Raw genomic sequence first — 18,818 nt, forward strand, 5'->3', positions numbered from 1 at the left:
ATCAATATACATGCAAAACCAGCTACTATGTTCTAATCCAATAAAAATATACAATCTTTATGATCTTAAAAAAGTTTAAAAAGACATTGACAAGTAGACATTAGGGATAGAAAATAATGACCCCCGCATGAATTCCAAACAGGAAAGCAATAAACCAAAAACAAGGTATTATTCAATCAATAGTGTATATCTGCAGATAATATATCCCATATTATAGCCTGCGCACCAAATACAAATCCACAGGGCAGATACCACACATGTATGATCGCAATAAGCTACTGAGGAATCCATAACGCAGCCCCAATACAGCCATATTCATGATCCGTGGTATATTACCTGTGAATAAAAATGCAGAGTGCGCAGCTCCTGGTGAGGGTCGAGGGATGTGTGTGCTTGCCCCAACGTACGTTTCGGCACTACCTTCGTCAGGGGGCATACACAACCCACCTCCAGTGCTCATTTTATATTCACGCAGCAAATACTGCCAGACTGAGCGCGGTATCACCTGACCGGAAGTGACTTCCTCGGCCTTGGTGTGAAGCATGCGTCGCCATGCCAACCATGACGTCCCATGGCATCGGCGGCACACGATGGGTGGCACCACCGCACTGAGACGGCACGGAGACAAGTGTGACGCGTGCTTGCAGGCAGGGTACGCACACCGCCGCCACACAAATGGCAATTCTTATATATACAAAACATTGAAACTGCCGACATATATAAAACAATTATTGTGCATATAAAACATTAAAGGCCAGGAGGAAGATCCTCCCAACATGCAGAGCATCAATGACATAGGGTCACGAGGCAGATTAAGAGACACAATATTAATACATTCCATCCATCAGTAATATATTAAACAACAATGTTTTGTATATATAAGGCCTGTTTCACACTTCCGTTTTTGACCATCAGTCAAAATCCGCCAGTTTTTGAAAAGAACGGATCCGCCATTTTTTTTGGAGGATCCGGTTTTTTCCCCATTGAGTTGCATTACCGGCGGATCTTGACGGATGGCCATCCGTTGGAAACGTTTTTTTTGCGGATCCGGCAAAATGTTTGCGACCGCCGGCATGCCTGGACGGAACCTGCAAGGTTTTTTTTGCTGTAGGATCCGCATTTTACAGTGCGCATGCCCGGAGAAAGGAAGTCAGCCATGAATTCAACCCTGAAATCCTTTCTGGCGGTGGAAAAAAAAAATTCTCTCTCTCTCTCTCTCTCTCTCTCTCTCTCTCTCTCTCTCTCCTTCCCGGCCAGCGGTTCCTTTAAAATTCTTCATTCGGCGGATCCGTCAAAAAACGGATCCGGTGGCCTCCATTCACATCAGTTAGGAACGGATCCGCTTTTCCGCCTTTTTGGCGGCTTTTAACTGACACAAAAAACTGAAGTGTGAAACAGGCCTAAGAATGGGTGTGCCTTCTTTTCCTGTTAGCGGCATGGATATACCATTATGGTGTAAATTTTTCGTTATTTTCTGTCCCTACTGTCTACTTGTGTCAATGCCTTTTTAAACTTTGAGATAATAAAGATTGTATATTTTTATTGGACTAGAACATCTTTGCTTCCTTTGGTAGCTGGTATAGGTGTAAGGCTCACTGGCCTGTAATTTCCTGGCTCTGTCTTTTTTCCTTTTTTGACAATAGGGACAACATTTGCCCTTCTCCAATCTTATGGGATTTCTTCTGTTTTTCAGGATTTTTCACACATTTTGGCTAGTGGTTCTGCAATATCCTCTGCTAACGCTTTCCGTATCCTAGGATGTAATTCATCTGGACCAGGAGTTTTAAATTCATTTAAATTAGTAAGTGTTCCCTCACCATCTCTCGATTTATGGACAGTGTGGATTCTTTCATTCGTTCGATGGCACCATGAAGATCAGTTGATGTTACAATTGCCTTCTTTGAGAACACAAATGCAAAATAAGAAATTAAAAGTTCGACCTTCTCAACATAATTTTTGACCACTTCACCCTTTTCATCCTGTAAAGATCCTACATCAACTGAGTTTTCTTTTGCTTTTCACAAACTGTTTTTGGTCTCCCTTGCAAACTTACTTCATTACTGGCTTTAGCACTTCCAACGCTTGCCATGCAAGCAGCATTATTTACTTCTTCAGATATGCTCCCTCTTTCCATTTGATATACATTTCTTTTTTCCTTCTTAACAAGTGATTAAGTTCTGTGTTCATCCAACTTGGTATTTTTAAATGCTTCCAATTCTTCCTTCTTTTCGTGATTACCAATCATACACACGTCTCTCCATTACTAAGACGTGGGCTTCATGTCACTGGACAATACAAAGGGAACATCAACCCCATAAATATGAACCCCACTTGCCACCGCCTCAGGGCAAGTGGGAAGAGTCAAAGCATAAAAATTGGTGCCTCTATTTTCTGGGCAGCTATTTTTAGGCTGGAGGGAGACAATATTCATGGCCCCTTACCAGCCTGAGAATACCAGCCCTCAGCTGTCTGCTTTACCTTGGCTGATTGTGAAAAGTAGGGGGGCACCCCACAGTTTTTGTTTAATGCTTTATCTCAATTATTAAAAAAACGGGGAGGAGACCCCTCTATTCTTACTAACCAGCCTTGCTAACGCTGACATCTGCGGGTTGCAGCATGCATGTCTCAGTTTTGTCTGGCTGGTTATCAAAAATACAGGGGAACCCACTTTTTCTTTTTACTTAGAGTGCAGGCGTCACCTGATAAATACTCCCATCAGCAGTGCCTGCTCTTGCAGTTATTAGTGGCAGTAAGCGTAGGCTAATGGGAGTAGTAATCCCATCAGCCAAAGCCAGTGACTGGATGTAAACATTTTACCTCAAATTACCGCTGTGGGCTCATGCTGTCATTTGACAGCGATTGAATCGTGGCTGTCTGACAGATCGTTAAGATTTTACTGCCGATCAAAGGCAAACACTGGATGTTCGGGCCCCCCATTCAGGTGATTTGGGTCCGGGTACTGTTCTTAGTACCAGGGCTGTGTAGTCGGTAAGCCAAACCTGTGACTCCGACTCTTCAATTTCCCTTACATCGACTCCACGACTCCCACATATATTGCTTATATTTAAGTGAAAAATTTATTGTAGTACAATGTGAACAGACATTTAATCATTTTTATGATACAATAATCAAGATATTTAGATAGAACATAATATATATTTATTAGAATATATATATATCACTATGTAATAAACTATGTAAGTGGCAAAAAACAGTTTTCAACAAAAACATGCTAAATAAAATAACATTTGTGCAGTCTATGAATTTGTTCTAATAGAATTGCCTCCATCAGATCCTCCTTCATAGATGACCTCAAATCTGACCTAATAATTGTAAGGCCAGAGAACAACCTCTCTACACTAACTTGGGTTGGAGGCAAAGCCGTAATCACATGGGCAACATCTCTAACAATTTCCGGGTATAAAGGAATTGCCTCATGCACAGTCAGTTTTGATGAACGGTTGAATTTTTCTATTTCTTTGAGAGCAAGTGAAACATTTTGCTGAAATATGGTCAATCTGCTTGCTATAGGAGACGGAGTGAAATCTTTTTCCTTGCGGCAACGCTTTGCCTGCTCCATGTCATCCAAATACTTGTCAAAGTCAAACTCCTCATCTGATGAGGGAAGATATGGCAGCAGTAGCACTGTCAGGACCCAAGTCCTCTTGCACCTGGCAGTCCTGTAGGCCACTCATCCTAACTGCTACCTCAATCAGAGCTTTTTTTTCCTTTAGTAAGCTGTTGATCATCAAGCAGTATAGCTTGTAATTTTTTAGTCACAGTAAAAGGGTGATTAAGCAATTCCTTCATTTCAGCCACCTGTGTCCATTGACCTTCATTTAGGGTTACCTGAGGGTTCGCCATATCTATAAGAAGCGGTTTTAGTTCAAGCAATCGCTCAATCATTAAATAAGTGCTGCACCACCGAGTGGCTTGATCGACAATTGCCCCTTTTCCCAGCACGTCTCTTCAAGATGGAATCAAATTTAGGGGTTCTGGCAGCAATAACCAATTTCCTCACTTTTCCAATCAGAGTTCCAGCATGTCCCACTTGCAGACTATCTCTTATTGCCAGCTGCAGCGTGTGCACAACACAGTGCATGTGATGAATATGAAAGTTTTTTGAAGCAGCTTCAACAAGATCATCTATTTCTAAAGTATAATTTTGCTGTTCTTCTGTTGTAATATCTGTTTGTTCCTCGGTTACATGAACAGCACTGTGGCCTTCCATCTCAAACATACTGAATCCTACATTTTCTTCTAACTGTTGTTCATTACTCTCAGTCATCAGTTTAATTGTACTTATCATGTTTGAAGCATTGTCCGTTACAATAGCACAAACCTGTTCTTTTTTGAGTTCGTAATCTTGCAGAACTTTTTCCACTAAGGCCTGGAGAAACTGCCTGCTGTGATGAGCTTTAGTATCTTTTACTGCCAATGTCTTGGTAACAATTTATTTGTTGTCACAAACATATCGAACATTGGTGGCAAAATAGTTCACTCTGTGACGTGTGTAGGCATCCATTTTAAGAAACGTGAAGCGTCTTTTGAGAGCCTTTTTAAGATCTTCCTTTTACAGAAAGGAATAATAATCACCTACAATATTAGCATTAGTTACCTTCCTGTGACAGAGATGAGCAGTAGTACTTTAACTTTCTCCAGCTTGGGGCCCAGGAATCGGATCCTGTGCAGGGCAGTCACCCTTCCCCCTCCTCTCTCTGGTGAAGACAGCAGAAACCAGGACAGAGGAGGGGAGATTGCCCCCTATAGTCTGGAGCCGATGCAGGACGGGAGCACTGCAGCATACAAGTGAGTTTTGATGGGTGCATGACCCTGCTTCTAGCCCTCGCTGGCTACGGCTATGATTCACACACAGCGTTTTTGCGGATCCGTTTTTTTGCAGTAAAATGCAGTGACTCTGGGCATCCTAGCAAAGTCAGTGGGTTTCAAGATATGACATTCAGACACATCATTTTGTGAGGATCCGTTTTTGGGCTCAAAAACGGATCCTCACAAAGGATGAGCATGTCAGTTTGTGCGGCGTTTTTCTGATCTGCTTTTGGTATTGAAAACATTATCTCTGAGCTCAAAAACCTTTCAGGTGATGCGGTTTTTTAAAAAGCTGATCTGCTTTTGCAGCTGAAAAATGGATCCTCAAAAAAAGCAGCAAAAACACTGTGTGAATGTAGCCTTAGATCAGGAATAGAACAGCCATTTATAGGGCATTTCATAACTTTCCCAAATTCCTATGAAAAAATAATCAGCACATTCTGCATTGAACTACTGTACCCAATTTATTATACATTTTAGGAGTCCGAGTCGGTCCATTTTATACCGACTCCGGACTCCACAGCTCTGCTTGGTACCCAAACGTTTTTTTTTTTTCTTTTAAAGAAAAAAACCCACTGGACTCTAGCATCAAGTGTCTGGTCATAATTTACTTTCTTCCTTTAAATCAAGTGTCATCAGTATCAGGCAGTGTGGGGCTAACCTAGCCTTACATTTTTTTTGGAATTACTAACTACAATTAAACCAAATATCATGAAAGGACCCAAATTTTCACAGACAAACTATGCCTCTGTCCTGCCACAAATAAAAAAACAATAGAATGAACAGGATAGAACACATAGGGTGTGTGTAGTGTTAGGACTACACATTTATTTTGAGATATAATGTGATATTGTATATTGGCATTGTCACCACAACTCTGGATATGACCAGAGTGAAAGACATGTTGCAGCAGCAGAATAGTGACTTCAATAGTGACTTCAACTCCAAAAGTGACTGGCATATAGGACATGACGTAACAACTGTTCTGGATGTGACTGCTGTATAGGACAATGTGCAACAGCAGAACCGTTACTGAGCTCCACTCCTTCCTCTTGCGGTCTGCCCTAGTCCCAGTTTATCAGTATAAATAGACAGATGTTCCTGTATTTGTACTTTGTCAGTCCATCTGAAGTACAAATTTTCTTAAAGGAAGAGGAAAAAAAAACAAGGACAGCAGAAAAAAAAAAAAAAAGACTGTCCATGAATTTAATTGGGCATTTGTACAATTGGGACATAGGTTAAAAATGGGTCACACATTCCAGTATCCCTTCTTTAGATGGCCACAGACACAGAGAAAAATTAAGTGCGTAAGATTGTGTGTTAGCTTTATGTACAAATAATTAACATTATTCTATTATTCTTATTATTATAGATTCTATATATCTACACACATGGTCAAAATTGTTGGTACCCCTTGTTTAATGACAGAAAAAAACCCAATAGTCACAGAAATAACTTGAATCTGACAGAATAAAAAATCTGTGAAAATGAACAAATAAAAGTTAGACATTGCTTTTCAACCATGCTACCACAGAATTTAAAAAAAAAAATAAAACTCATGAAATAGGCCTGGACAGAAATGATGGTACCCCTGAAAATAATGTGACAAAAGGGACATGTTAAATCAAGGTGTGTCCAGCAATTAGCATCACAGGTGTCTACAATCTTGGAATCAGTGACTGGGCCTGAATAGAGGGCTACAGATACTCACTGTGCTGTGTTGGTGACATGGTGTGTATCACACTCAACATGGACCAGAGGAAGGAAGGAAAGAAATGTCTCAGGAGATTAGAAAGAAAGTTATAGACAAACATGTTAATTGTAAAAGTTATAAGACCATCTCCAAGCAGCTTGATGTTCCTGTGACTACAGTTGCACATATTATTCAGAAATTTATCATCCATGGGACTTTAGCCAACCTCTCTGGATGTAGCCGCAGGAGGAAAATTGATGCAAAATCAAAGAAAAACAACAAATGGCAGCCACTGAACATTAATTCAATTACAATAAGGGTCAACAGTCATTCTCACATGAACTCTAAAGGCCCATTACACATAACGATGTCCCAGCGTTCCCACCAACGATCCGACATGAATGGGATTGCTGGGACATTGTTAGGCTGATCGCTGGTGAGCTGTCACATAGACAGCCCCCCTCCAGCGATCAGGACCAGCGAGCAAGCTGGTTTCCAATGTAAACAGCGGGTATCCAAGAGCCGCGCGGCTCTTGGATACCCGCTGTTTACCCTAGAAACCAGTGTGCATCGTTTACATTGCAAACCAGCGTCCATCGTTGCTGATCGATGATCTCTCGCTGCCACACGCAGCAATGCGCGCTGGCCAGCGGGAGACCAGCGATCAAAAACAGCCCAGGACGATGGAGCGTGATCAGTGATACCCGGCAGGGGGCCGGTCGCTGATCCCCATCACACACAGCGATCGCTGTGGCGTCACAAAATCAGCGATCTCGCTGTGTGTGACGGAGCCTTAACTCATGCCCCTGGGCCTACTGAAATAATATGTCTGGATAATTCAGATTAAATGCGATGCTGCGACAGGGCCCATTTTCTCCAACTACAATTTGTGATAAATCAATAATTTTCTGCTGTTCTGGCACTTTGAAGATCTGCAAATGCAGTATTGCATCAGCAATTTATTCCAGCCATAACTGTGCTCAAAAAGTTGAATTGTAGGGCATATTCTTCCATGACCCATTTTGAAAATGAAACATCAGAGGATAATTCAACATATTACTGGCAAAAAAAATTTACCCATTCCACTTTTCACTACTTTGAAGTACCTGAAAATAGTTGCCAGTTTTTTAGGTCTTCTGATACACAAGCCCCTTAAAAACACTTGAAAAGTAAATTGGCCCAATAAAGAAGAAAAAAAAATAAAAAATGTATTTGAAAATATGAAAAAATACCTCTGTCCCTTTTTAACATTTAAAAAAAAATAAACGAAAGTTTGAAAAATTAGGCGTAAAAGACATCTGGTTTAAAGTCAACAATACAAAAGATTGAAAAACTGGCAACTTTCATAAATAAATGCGGGATCCAAGGTGTATTGTTTCTCCTTGCAGAGAGAGTGACATGTCGAACATGCTGAGATTTTTTAGCCAAAATGCTCTTCTGGGAAATATGCAAATTGTCTCTTCAGAGAGGAAGAGGACTATGACTTCTAGGATTGCTACTTCCTATAGGTGGCACTAGAGTTAATGTCGACCCTTTAACGAGCCTTGTCACATGACTTAGGATAAAAGCCAAAACTAGAATCTCAATTTGAGATTTGGCTTGCAAAACATATCAACCTAAATTTATCATCAATATAAAGTACAATGATGAAAAAAATCTCAGAAATACTGGGATATGTAGAAGCATTTTATAGTAATAATAACCATATAAAGGAACAAGTCAGATTGCAAAAATGGCTTGAACAAGCTGCAGCAAAAATGTAAAAATGAGCTCACCAAAAACATTTGGAGGACTCGGGTCCAGTGGCCATGTCACTAGACCATGGCAGCTCGACGAGAGACCTGCAAATTCTCTCTTGCCTTCAAGCATTACTGACGCCACTTCTGATTAGTAAGCCTGCATGTAGGAGGTAGGTCAAATGGGTCTGGTACTGGACCTAAAAAGTAGGACTTGACCAGTGTCCTGTGAATCTTTTTGCTCAACATTCATAAGCATGATCTATAATAATAATAATAATAATTATAATTATTATTATTATTATAGGGAACTGTCATGTGAAAAAACACTATTAACACGCGGACTTACAGTCAGACACTGCTAGGAGAAATAAAGTGAATTTCCTCCTAGCAGGCGGGTTTCCAGTGTGGCGGCCGCACTCCTTCAGAACGCTACTGATCTGCAGATTAACCCCAATATCAGCAGTTTAATCACTGTTTTTCACATGACAGATTCCCTTTAAGTATTTACTATATAAACATTAGAATTTCCCTTTGAACAAATACCTCTAAATGATTATTCTCTCTCGCAATATCAGCTGCTGTATTTCCAGTTTTGGTTGACAGCCTTATGTCAGCTCCCAGTTCCAGCAGTTTTAAAACGGTGTTCTTATGTCCACTATGAGCAGCCCATATCAAGCCCTATATGGAAACAAATGGAAGATAAATCACTCACAGTAATCAAGTGCATGATGCAGACTCAACCTGTTAGCAGGTGCTTAAAAGGTGCAACTGAACAACCTTAAAGGGAACCTGTCAGCACTTTTGGCCGATATAAGATACAGCCAGTGACTTTCAGGGCTTATCTACAGCATTCTATAATGCTGTAGATAAGCCCCCAATCCGACCTGAAAGATAAGAAAAATAAGTTTTATTATAGTCACCCGGGAGTGAGGTCAAGTGCAGTCCGGTCCGATGGGTGTCGCAGGTCCGTATCTTTCCATCTTCTTGCGATGCCGCCTTCCTGCTTGGTTCATGGCTACCCGGCATCGCCCTCTCCTGTGCAGGCCTACTTCTCTGCCCTTTTGAGGGCAGAGCAGATTCCTGCAGTGCGCAGGCGCTGGCTCTCTCTGACCTTTCCCGGAGCCTGCGCACTGCAGTACTTTGCTCTGCCCTCAACAGGGCAGAGAAGTACGCCTGTGCAGGAGCGAGATGCCGGGGAGCAATGACGCAAGCAGGAAGGCGGCATCGCAAAATGGGAGGCACCGGAGCTGGACCCACGAAACCCATCGGATCGAACCGCACTCCCGGGTGAGTATAATAAAACTTATTTTTCTCATATTTCAGATCGGACCGGGGGCTTATCTACAGCATTATAGAATGCTGTAGATAAGCCCTGAAAGACACTGGCCGTATCGGATATCGGCCAAAAGTGCTGACAAGTTCCCTATAATAATAATAAATTTTATTTCAATAGCATTCAATAGCATTCCGCAGCATTTTACATTTTAGAGGAGACTTGTACAGACAATAAAATACATTACAGAATAACAATAATCACACAAATCAACAGATAAGAAGCGTGAGGGCCCTCTCGCAAGCTTATAATCTATGAGAAAATAGGGGAAACACAAGCCCTCCAACTCTGGTATACACTCACCCTGCTCTTGGGGGTTCCCTCCATCAGCCGTGCTGCTGTGCCTGGGGACGCCGGGTCACGTTTCCCCACGTGTCCCTAGCGCTTCTGGTGACGTAGCATGGTTGCCTGGAGCTATTCCCTGACGCCGCGGCTCTGCTCAGACCTTGACCACGCCCCTGTATAGCAATTGGTATGTACACACACACCCTCATCTCCCGGGAACTCTCTTATTTGTCCCCAGCTATATTTAAACCTCCTTCCTTATGACGCCACTCCCTGACAAAGGCTACGTGTTGGAGAGACACACACTCTCCTGGCTGTAAGCACTACTACTCCTCCATTTTTGGACTCATCTCATACTATTACATTTACCACTGTCTACAACAACATACAGCATGATATTCACAGAATCCTGCAAACAAATTGGGTCACTCTGCATAGTAAACCAAGACTTGGGCCTTTCCTTTCCGATGCCTCTAAACTGGTGGCCTGAATGGCCAGAAATTTAAATGACACCTTGACATCTAGTCATTTTAAACCACTAACGAACAAAACAGGTACAGGTCATCGATTGGTGGGTTCATATCCATGCGGGGGTTGCACTGTTTGTCCCTTTTTAATCTCAGGTGACAGTATCACTCTACCAATTTTCCTGGATATATTAAATCCAAACTGTATTCTGTCGGTCTCGAAATGTTGCATCTCTCATTATTTACCAATGTCCTAAGATTTATGTGGGGCAGACAAGTCAGCAACTCCGAAGCAAAATACAGCAGCATATCTACAAAAAAGGGACAGAGAAAAAGGACAATTACCTCTGTGCATTTTTTAGACCAGTGGTCCCCAACTTTTCTGACCTACAGAGCCACCTTCAGCTAAGAGAGGGTTGCGAGCTACATCAAGCTCCCTCCCCCTCACAGTAGTGGCAAGCAGAGCTCCCATTATGGGTATAATGATAACCAAAGCTTTTCCACAGAAATCCCCCCGAAGCAGTATAACAAGATCCAGTGGTCCCCACAATTCCCCCATTCAGTATTCTCCCATCCAGCACTCCCAACACAATGTGACATCTAGCTTCAGGCACCACCTCTCACAGGTGGTATCATACTGTCTCCAGCGTACCATACTTAAATTAAATTGAACCCCACCAAGACCAGTAAAAATGTGCATCCAGATCTGTTTTTCTGTGCAGGGCTACTCACAAAATTCACCATTTTGAGATGTGCTCCTCATACCCGTTTACTAGACCTAGAGCTAATGCACCAAGCTGGCAGACACCCGCGAGCCACTATTCATGGGATCGCGAGCCACAAGTGGCTCCCGAGATACAAGTTGAGGAACCCTGTCTTAGACCAACACAATAGATGGCACAATGGGATATGGGCAGCACGGTGGCTCAGTGGTTAGCACTGCAGCTTTGCAGCACTGGGGTCCTGGGTTCAAATCCCACCAAGAACAACATCTGCAAGGAGTTTGTATGTTCTCCCTGTGTTTGCGTGGGTTTTGAAGGGTGCTTTTAAGGTCAATACATTTACCTATGCGTGCGATTTATATTTTATTGGTTGCGTTCTCCATCTTTGCAGAGCGATTGCCATCATTTTTTGAACTAATGAGTTTGGTGTATTTTACACTGCATTCATATGCAATTGATATCATATGCAACTGATATTCTACATGAAGCAGTGTAAGATTTCATTTTCATAAACAAATATCATTGATAAATTTAATTTTCTATGTATTAATGGGTTGTCTTTTTACACCAACTTAAAGTCTGACATAATGACCTTTACTCTTGTTTAAATATTTTATTAATTTTTCCGTCATCGCATATTCAGCCAATTTTGTTGACAATAGCACATACCTAATCAACCTTACGACTAATTCTCTATACTTGATATTAAAGATCTATATACCGTATTTTCTACTTTAAATGTGTTCTGACCTGTTTGGCCTTATCTTTTTGTTATACTTTGTGCATCTTGTCCCTTTGCTAGCAATAGTACATACAACCTATTAAGGGCCCTTTACACATAGCGACATCACTAGCGATATCGCTAAAGCGTCACCGATTTTGTGACCCAGCAGCTATATCGCTAGCGATATCGCTACATGTGATACTCACCTCCGACCGGCTCCCCCGCTGGCTATCACTGATCGCGCGAGATCGTCCTGGTCCATTTCTCGTCGTCGGCTTCCTGCTGGCGCCGACGAACGAGACATGGACGCGGGCGGAAGAAGACATCATCGCTGCGTCTGAAAGGTAAGTACGACCGCTGCGTCGCTAGTGAGATCTGCCTGTTTGGCAGCTCACTAGCGACCATTTAGCGATGCACCAGCGATCCTGACCGGGTCATATCGTGGTCGGGATCACTGGTGCATCGCTAAATGTAAAGGGGCCTTTACTCCTCTAAAAGACGACCCTACCGATACCACCGCAGACGCAGCTCACATACGAGCAGCCACAGATCTCGGGCATCTCAATCCACATCAGAAGGGTCCGACGAGTCGCAGAGTCCCGATAGGCGAGATCGGGCACACGACAAACACCAAAAGTCCAGTGCTCCTTCAGAGGCCATCAGCCGGGAAGACCCATCCCCCAGGGCTTCCAGCCGATACGACCACCAGTTCATTGCCCAAGACGGAGCTGGAGTTCCGACAATACTTGGCTCCACTCAGGCTCTAGCGCACGACATTCAGTCACTCGCTCCAACTGTGGCACTCAGCCGGGAAGACGCCTCTCAATCCCCCGGGCCTTCCAGCCACTGCATTAACCAGTCTATCGTCCTAGCAGGAGTTCCTCCATCACCCCTCCTGCGTCAGTGGGAGCCGGGCTAGACCAGCATCGGTCGTCACTCCTCCTGCGTCACACAGCGGTGAGTGTTCCAAAGTCAATGATGAATTAACGGTGTTAACACAAGGGAGAATGAGCTAGCCTCAGCAATAAAGGAGCTAATTCAACACTTAACGCAACCATCCGTTACAGCTGAAAACAGTACAACACTTCAGTCAGCGAGTTTGCACAAAGATGTGTTTTTCTGAGGGATCACAGATCTAGAGACTAGACAAAAAATATGGAATAACTACTATGTCGATATTTGGTCATTATTGTCAGTCGACCAACAGACCCTCGATAAAAAAAGGAGGACAGGCGAACGGGTATATGATAGAAATAGATCAAGAATAGCACTAAAAATGAATTGGCTACAGGCGTTTGCAGCAATGGGCTGTATTATGGGCCAGAAGCATCCGGAACGTTGCTTCTAATTATTTATATATCAGGCTCTAATTTACAATCCGTATAAATCTCACGGTTCCGCTTGGCGGCGATATGATGAGGAGTTCTGCCGAAGCAGCCCCCTTTTCAGCTGAGACCACTAACTACTCCGCAGCCCAACACTCAGTAGTCGTACGACGGGGCCTGCTGGCTATTTCACGAGGGAAACTGCCGTTTCCAAGCACTATGTAGATTTAGACATGACTGCTCAGCTTGCGGGGGGGAGGGGGGCAACACCCAGCTTCAAGGTGTAATAGTCAGTCCCAGCACCAAGGCAGAACCCCAGTGAGCATAACCGGAATGACCCCTGGCTAGATTTCTACCCCAATAAGTAAGCGGCGCGGCAACTACACTCCGGCTTTAGGGACTTTTTTTTATCTCTTCAAAGTTTGGAACCTGATGACCGCTGTCTGGAGCCTGGAGCTTGATGACTGCAGTGGTGCCTGTAGGTCGTGTCAGATGTTCAGAACCGAACGACTCCTGTCTGATGGTGACTCTGATGTCCTGTCTGATGTCCAGCCTGAGTCCTGATGTCCAGCCTGTGTCCTGATGTCCAGCCTGTGTCCTGATGTCCAGCCTGTGTCCTGATGTCCAGCCTGTGTCCTGATATCCTTATGTACCCTGATATCCCGATGTCCCGCCTATGTGTGCCTCGGTGATCCTTGGGTACCTTGGGGTCCACTGGGTGGTACCCTTCTGGGAGATGTGGAATCGGGAGCCTGGCATAGCCCTGTTTCGTCTATGTACTGTGTGACTTTACTTTAGTAAACTTTACGTTCTTTATACCTGAAGTTGTGCGGTGTCATCAAGTCCTACGTGTCCTTGTCCACATGCTCAGCTGCCACAGAATCCCGGTCGCTGCCCTTCCCTAGTTTGGGTAGCCTCGGGCCCCCCCTCTGTGGTATAAAGGGGCCATATTGCATCCCCGGGGGTGTGGTCGGTCGGCGTGGAGGCGCTTGCTGAGCCGCGTCAGCAGTCCGTGACACACTCTCCCCCATTTGCTGTCTTCTCCTCTCATGTCATCTCTTGTTTGACCTGTGTACCCCATCACTAAACAGTCAGTGCACAGCATGGCAGGAGGAATTTCTATTTAAAGGGGTTTTCCCATGAACGAAAGTTCATTTTAAAAATTGTCTGTGTCTGACCGTGTACAGAACATACCACAGCTCCTGGGCAGGGGATGAAGCAAAAGACAATACTGACATTACAGCAGGAGATCGCAGAGGATACATTTTGTGAGGTAAAATATGTTTAAAAACAGTCCGTGAAATATTTTACCTCACAAAATGAATCCTCTGTGATCCCCTGCTGTAATGTCAGTATTGTCTTTTGCTTCCTCCCCTGCCCAAGAGATGTGGTATGCTCCATATACGGTCACACAAACAATTTTTAAAATGAACTTTCATTTGTGGAAAACCCCTTTAATGTGACTGGCTTCCTCTGCCTGTAGACACGTCGCACATCTGCCACCGGGATCAGCCGTATGACTCACTGCGCAGTGTGTGTGAGAGTGTGAGTGAAAGTGAGTGTGTGAGAGAGAGTATGAGAGCGTGTGTGAGAGTGAGTGTTAGTGTGTGTGAGTGAGAGAGTGTGTGAGAGTGGATGAGAGAGTGTGTGTGAGAGTGAATGTGTGAGAGTGTGTTTGAGAGTGAATGTGTGAGAATGTGTGTGAGAGTAAGATTGAGTGTGAGTGAGTGAGAGTGAGTGTGAATGTGAGAGAGTGAATGTGTGAGTGTAGGTGAGTGTGTGAGTGAGTGTGAGTGAGAGTGTGACTGAGTGTGAGAGTGAATGTGTGAGTTTGAGAGTAAGTGTGAGAGCATGAAAGTATGTGTATGAGTGTGTGGTGCGTACGGCAAATAGAGTGTGTGTGTGTGTGTGTGTGACGCAACGGTTTTTCGCTGGTGCTACCGTGCAATAGGTTGGTACCAGCAGTTTCCATACTGAGACAACCATCACTTGGGTGTCCCAATATGGCGGTCGGTGAACTTCCTGTGCTTGGAATTCTGGGATAGGGTGACATCTGGACAGAACAAGAAATGAAAACATTATAAGGCAATTATATAAATAGATGTGATGCACTTGTTATGTATTGAGTGCACTGTAATGTATTTGTCATGTACTGTAAGTTGATGTATTGTGCTTTAGCTTTGGGATAGATTAGTGAGTAGTGCAGGACTATAGGGGGATTAGAATAGAGATAGGATAGCATATGGGAGGAGTCACAGAGCAGAGCAGCACAGAGCAGGGGGGTATAGGACAGATACTTCCTGGTTCTGGCAGATGCCCGGGCAGTTTGCCCAAGGGAAGGATGTGTGAGCAGAAGATTACAGGCCGTGGGGATCAAGCTGCTTGTCAGTAAGGGGCCCCAGGCTGAGAGTCGTGCAGGCGGTCACTAGCTTAGACAGAACCGTTCCGAGGAAGGATCCAAAGCTAGCGGCTGGGACTAGGAGGCAGCTGAGTCGGGGATCCCGCTATCCTATAACTTGCAGCCAGACCAGGGAAACGGTAGGAAGCTGGTGGGCCTGGAGCACAAGTGGGACAGAGATTGTCCAGAAGAGGGACAGGGATTGTCCAATAGTGGGTCAGAGATTGACCAAGAGTGAGACCGAGGCTGCAAGGATCTATACAGAGGTTGCAAGGATATAGACAGAGTTGACAGGAAGAACTGAGTCTGCCCTGAAGTCAGGGAAAGATAAGAAGATTCTCTGTGTTTAACTTGTGCTGACTGTGTGATGAATGCAGATAAGAATATGTCTCTGTGTTTGAACTGTGCTGCCTATGTGATGAATATACTGCTGTCTAGTAAAGTTCAACTGTTGGAACAATGACTGTGACTCTGTGGTGCTTACTGGGACCAGAATTCCAGCAGGCACAGTGAGTATTCATCTCTTCATGTGCAAGGGACCGGGGTGTTCACTGACTGTTGCCAACAACTACCACCCCGTGCCACCTTGTTACACATGTACCGGTGGGCATGTGGATCTTGCCACTGATTGCATTGTGCAGTGCACACCTAATGTGGTCTGCACAATGTTTGTGCAGGGCATGGATGGACCGCCTAGAAAAGCAGTGTTGTCAGGGAACAATACACTGCAGGGCAGCCACCACCATTAGTTTTTTAAAACTATCTCCACAAGCCAGGATGGCAGCATTTCAAAGGCCAGTAATTTGTAAATGCTGTAATTCAGGCCCATGGCTCATGAGGATATCTCCTCTTTCTCTCAAGGGCTTGCGGAATAGAAAGCTGAACACTTCCATGGGACGGTGTGGAGATGCTCGGTGATACTAGTGGTGGTGGTGCTGTCACATCCTCTCTTTGCAGGGATGCAGGTGGCCCTGTTGATCGTGAGCAGGAGGAAGAGACCAAAACCACAGCAGAAGATGGAGCAAGAGGAGGCTCAGATGTGTCATGCTTTTTAACCCCTTTACCCCAAAGGGTGGTTTGCACGTTAAGACGTTATGAGGTAATAACTCTGGAACGCTTCAATGGATCTTGTCGATTCTGAGAATGTTTTTTCGTGACACATTGTACTTCAGGTTAGTGGTAAAATTTCTTCGATATAACTTGCTTTTGCGCAAAAAATGGAAATTTGGTGAAAATTTGGAAAATTTCGCAATTTTCAAACTTAGAATTTTTATGCCCTTAAAACAGAGAAATATGTCACACAAAATAGTTAATAAATAACATTTCCAGCATGTCTACTCTACATCAGCACAATTTTGGAAACAAAATTTTTTTTCTTAGGAAGTTATAAGGGTTAAAAGTTGACCAGCAATCTCATTTTTACAACAAAATTTACAAAACCATTTTTTTTTAGGGACCACCCTCACATTTGAAGTACTTTTGAGGGGTCTATATGGCAGAAAATACCCAAAAGTGACACTATTCTAAAAACTGCACCCCTCAAGCTGATCAAAACCACATTCAAGAAGTTTATTGACCCATCAGGTGTTTCACATGAGCAGAAGCAAAAATGAACATTTAACTTTTTAGTCACAAAAATGATCTTTTAGGAACAATTTTTTTTTATTTTCCCAAGGGTAAAAGGAGAAAACTGACCCCAAAACCACTGTTCAGGCACACGGCAGGGCTCGGAACGGAAGGAGCGCCATTTGACTTTTTCAAACTAAAATTTGCTGGAATTGAGATCAGACGCCATGTCGTGTTTGGCGAGCCCCTGATGTGCCTAAACAATGGAAACCTCCCACAAGTGACCCCATTTTGAAAACTAGACCCGCTATGGAACTTATCTAGATGTGTGGTGAGCACTTTGAACCCCCAAATGTTTCGCTAAAGTTTATAATGCCCAGGCGTGAAAATAAAAAATCCTATTTTTTCCACAAAAATGATATTTTAGTTCCCAATTTTTTATTTTCCCAAGGGTAACATGAGAAATTGGACCCCAAAAGTTGTCCAATTTGTCCTGAGTACGCTGATACCCAATGTGTGAGAGAAAACTACTGTTTGGGCACAAGTCAGGGCTCGCAAGGGAAGTAGTGACATTTTGGAATGCAGACTTTGATGGAATGGTCTGTGGGCGTCATGTTCCGTTTTCAGAGCCCCTGATAACAGTAAAAAAAAAAAACACAAGTGACAACATTTTGGAAATTAGATCCTCAAGGAACTTATCTAGATGTGCCCCCTTTTTGGAACTAATCTACTGTTTACTGTAAAATAAATTAGTAGTGCATGGAGGTGTGGAACAATTTGAAGAGATCCTTCATACAAAGGCCAGGTTTGTCTGGGCAGGTGTCGCATTGATAAATGGTGTCCTTGCGTATTCCACTTTTGTAACACAATCAGCACCTTTTTTGCAACTTACCTCTTTTTCCAGTTTGCAGGATCTCCCCCAGGAAATGCTGACGTGGTACGATATGAGCACCTTCAGTTCCGGAAGTACTGGGGCCCGCTCCTTCCTGAGTGCTGAATATCAGGGCCTTAACCACTACCTCTTGTAACTGAAGGTACGACATATCGGTGTGGCATGCACATTGTGACAGCAGGAAAGCGTTGAGCATTGCCATTTGTACCTTGGCCTTTCTCAAACCACTGTGCGGTTGGAGGAGTTAATCGGAGAGATCAATGCCCTCCATGTTTTTGTTGTACCCCAGTACTCAGTCCGGTTTGCAGACCTGTGTAGAGAGGTACTTCGTACAGTGCTGAGGGCGCTGCCATCACCGTGTATGGAAGTCAAGAGAAGAACATCCCTCTTGTCCTTGACCACCAGCAGGTGGTCGCTACATTGGGCTCTGCTGTCACCCCTTCTGAGCATCTGCCCAAGTAGTGTTTTCGGGAGGCCTCTCTGATTTTTGCGGACAGTACCGCAGGCTGCGGTACCTCGCACAGAGAGGGATTTGTAGAGTGGGATGCTGGTATAAAAGATATCGGTGTAAAGGCGATAACCTTTATCCAGCAGTGGGTGCACCAAATCCCACACAATTTTCCCACTCCCAGGACAGGAGGACCACTCAGGGGGTTCAAGCCTGGTGTCCTTTCCTTCGTAAACTTGTGGGTGTACCCTGAGGTACTCTCACACACTTTGTAGAGTTTGATTCCGTACCTGGCCCTCTTGCTGGGCAGGTACTGACGGGAATCTGAGTCTTCCCTTAAAATGAACTAAGGACTCATCCACACAAAAGTCCCCTTGGGGCACGTACACTTCAGCA

The 18,818-nt window shown here is 43.9% G+C and overlaps 1 protein-coding gene across 2 annotated transcripts in view; it reads right to left on the bottom strand.

Moving 5' to 3' along the window:
* ASZ1 (ankyrin repeat, SAM and basic leucine zipper domain containing 1) overlaps positions 1-18,818 on the bottom strand; it is a 238,510-nt gene that overhangs the window by 89,337 nt on the left and 130,355 nt on the right. For both annotated transcript variants that reach the window (XM_073573352.1, XM_073573353.1), the window contains exon 6: positions 8,806-8,940. In XM_073573352.1, coding sequence (XP_073429453.1) covers positions 8,806-8,940 — 135 coding nt within the window. The remainder of the gene's footprint in view (positions 1-8,805; positions 8,941-18,818) is intronic.

The sequence above is a fragment of the Dendrobates tinctorius genome, unplaced genomic scaffold (assembly GCF_039654945.1).
Source record: "Dendrobates tinctorius isolate UK_male_01 unplaced genomic scaffold, ASM3965494v1 ptg000035l, whole genome shotgun sequence".
Lineage (NCBI taxonomy): Eukaryota > Metazoa > Chordata > Amphibia > Anura > Dendrobatidae > Dendrobates > Dendrobates tinctorius.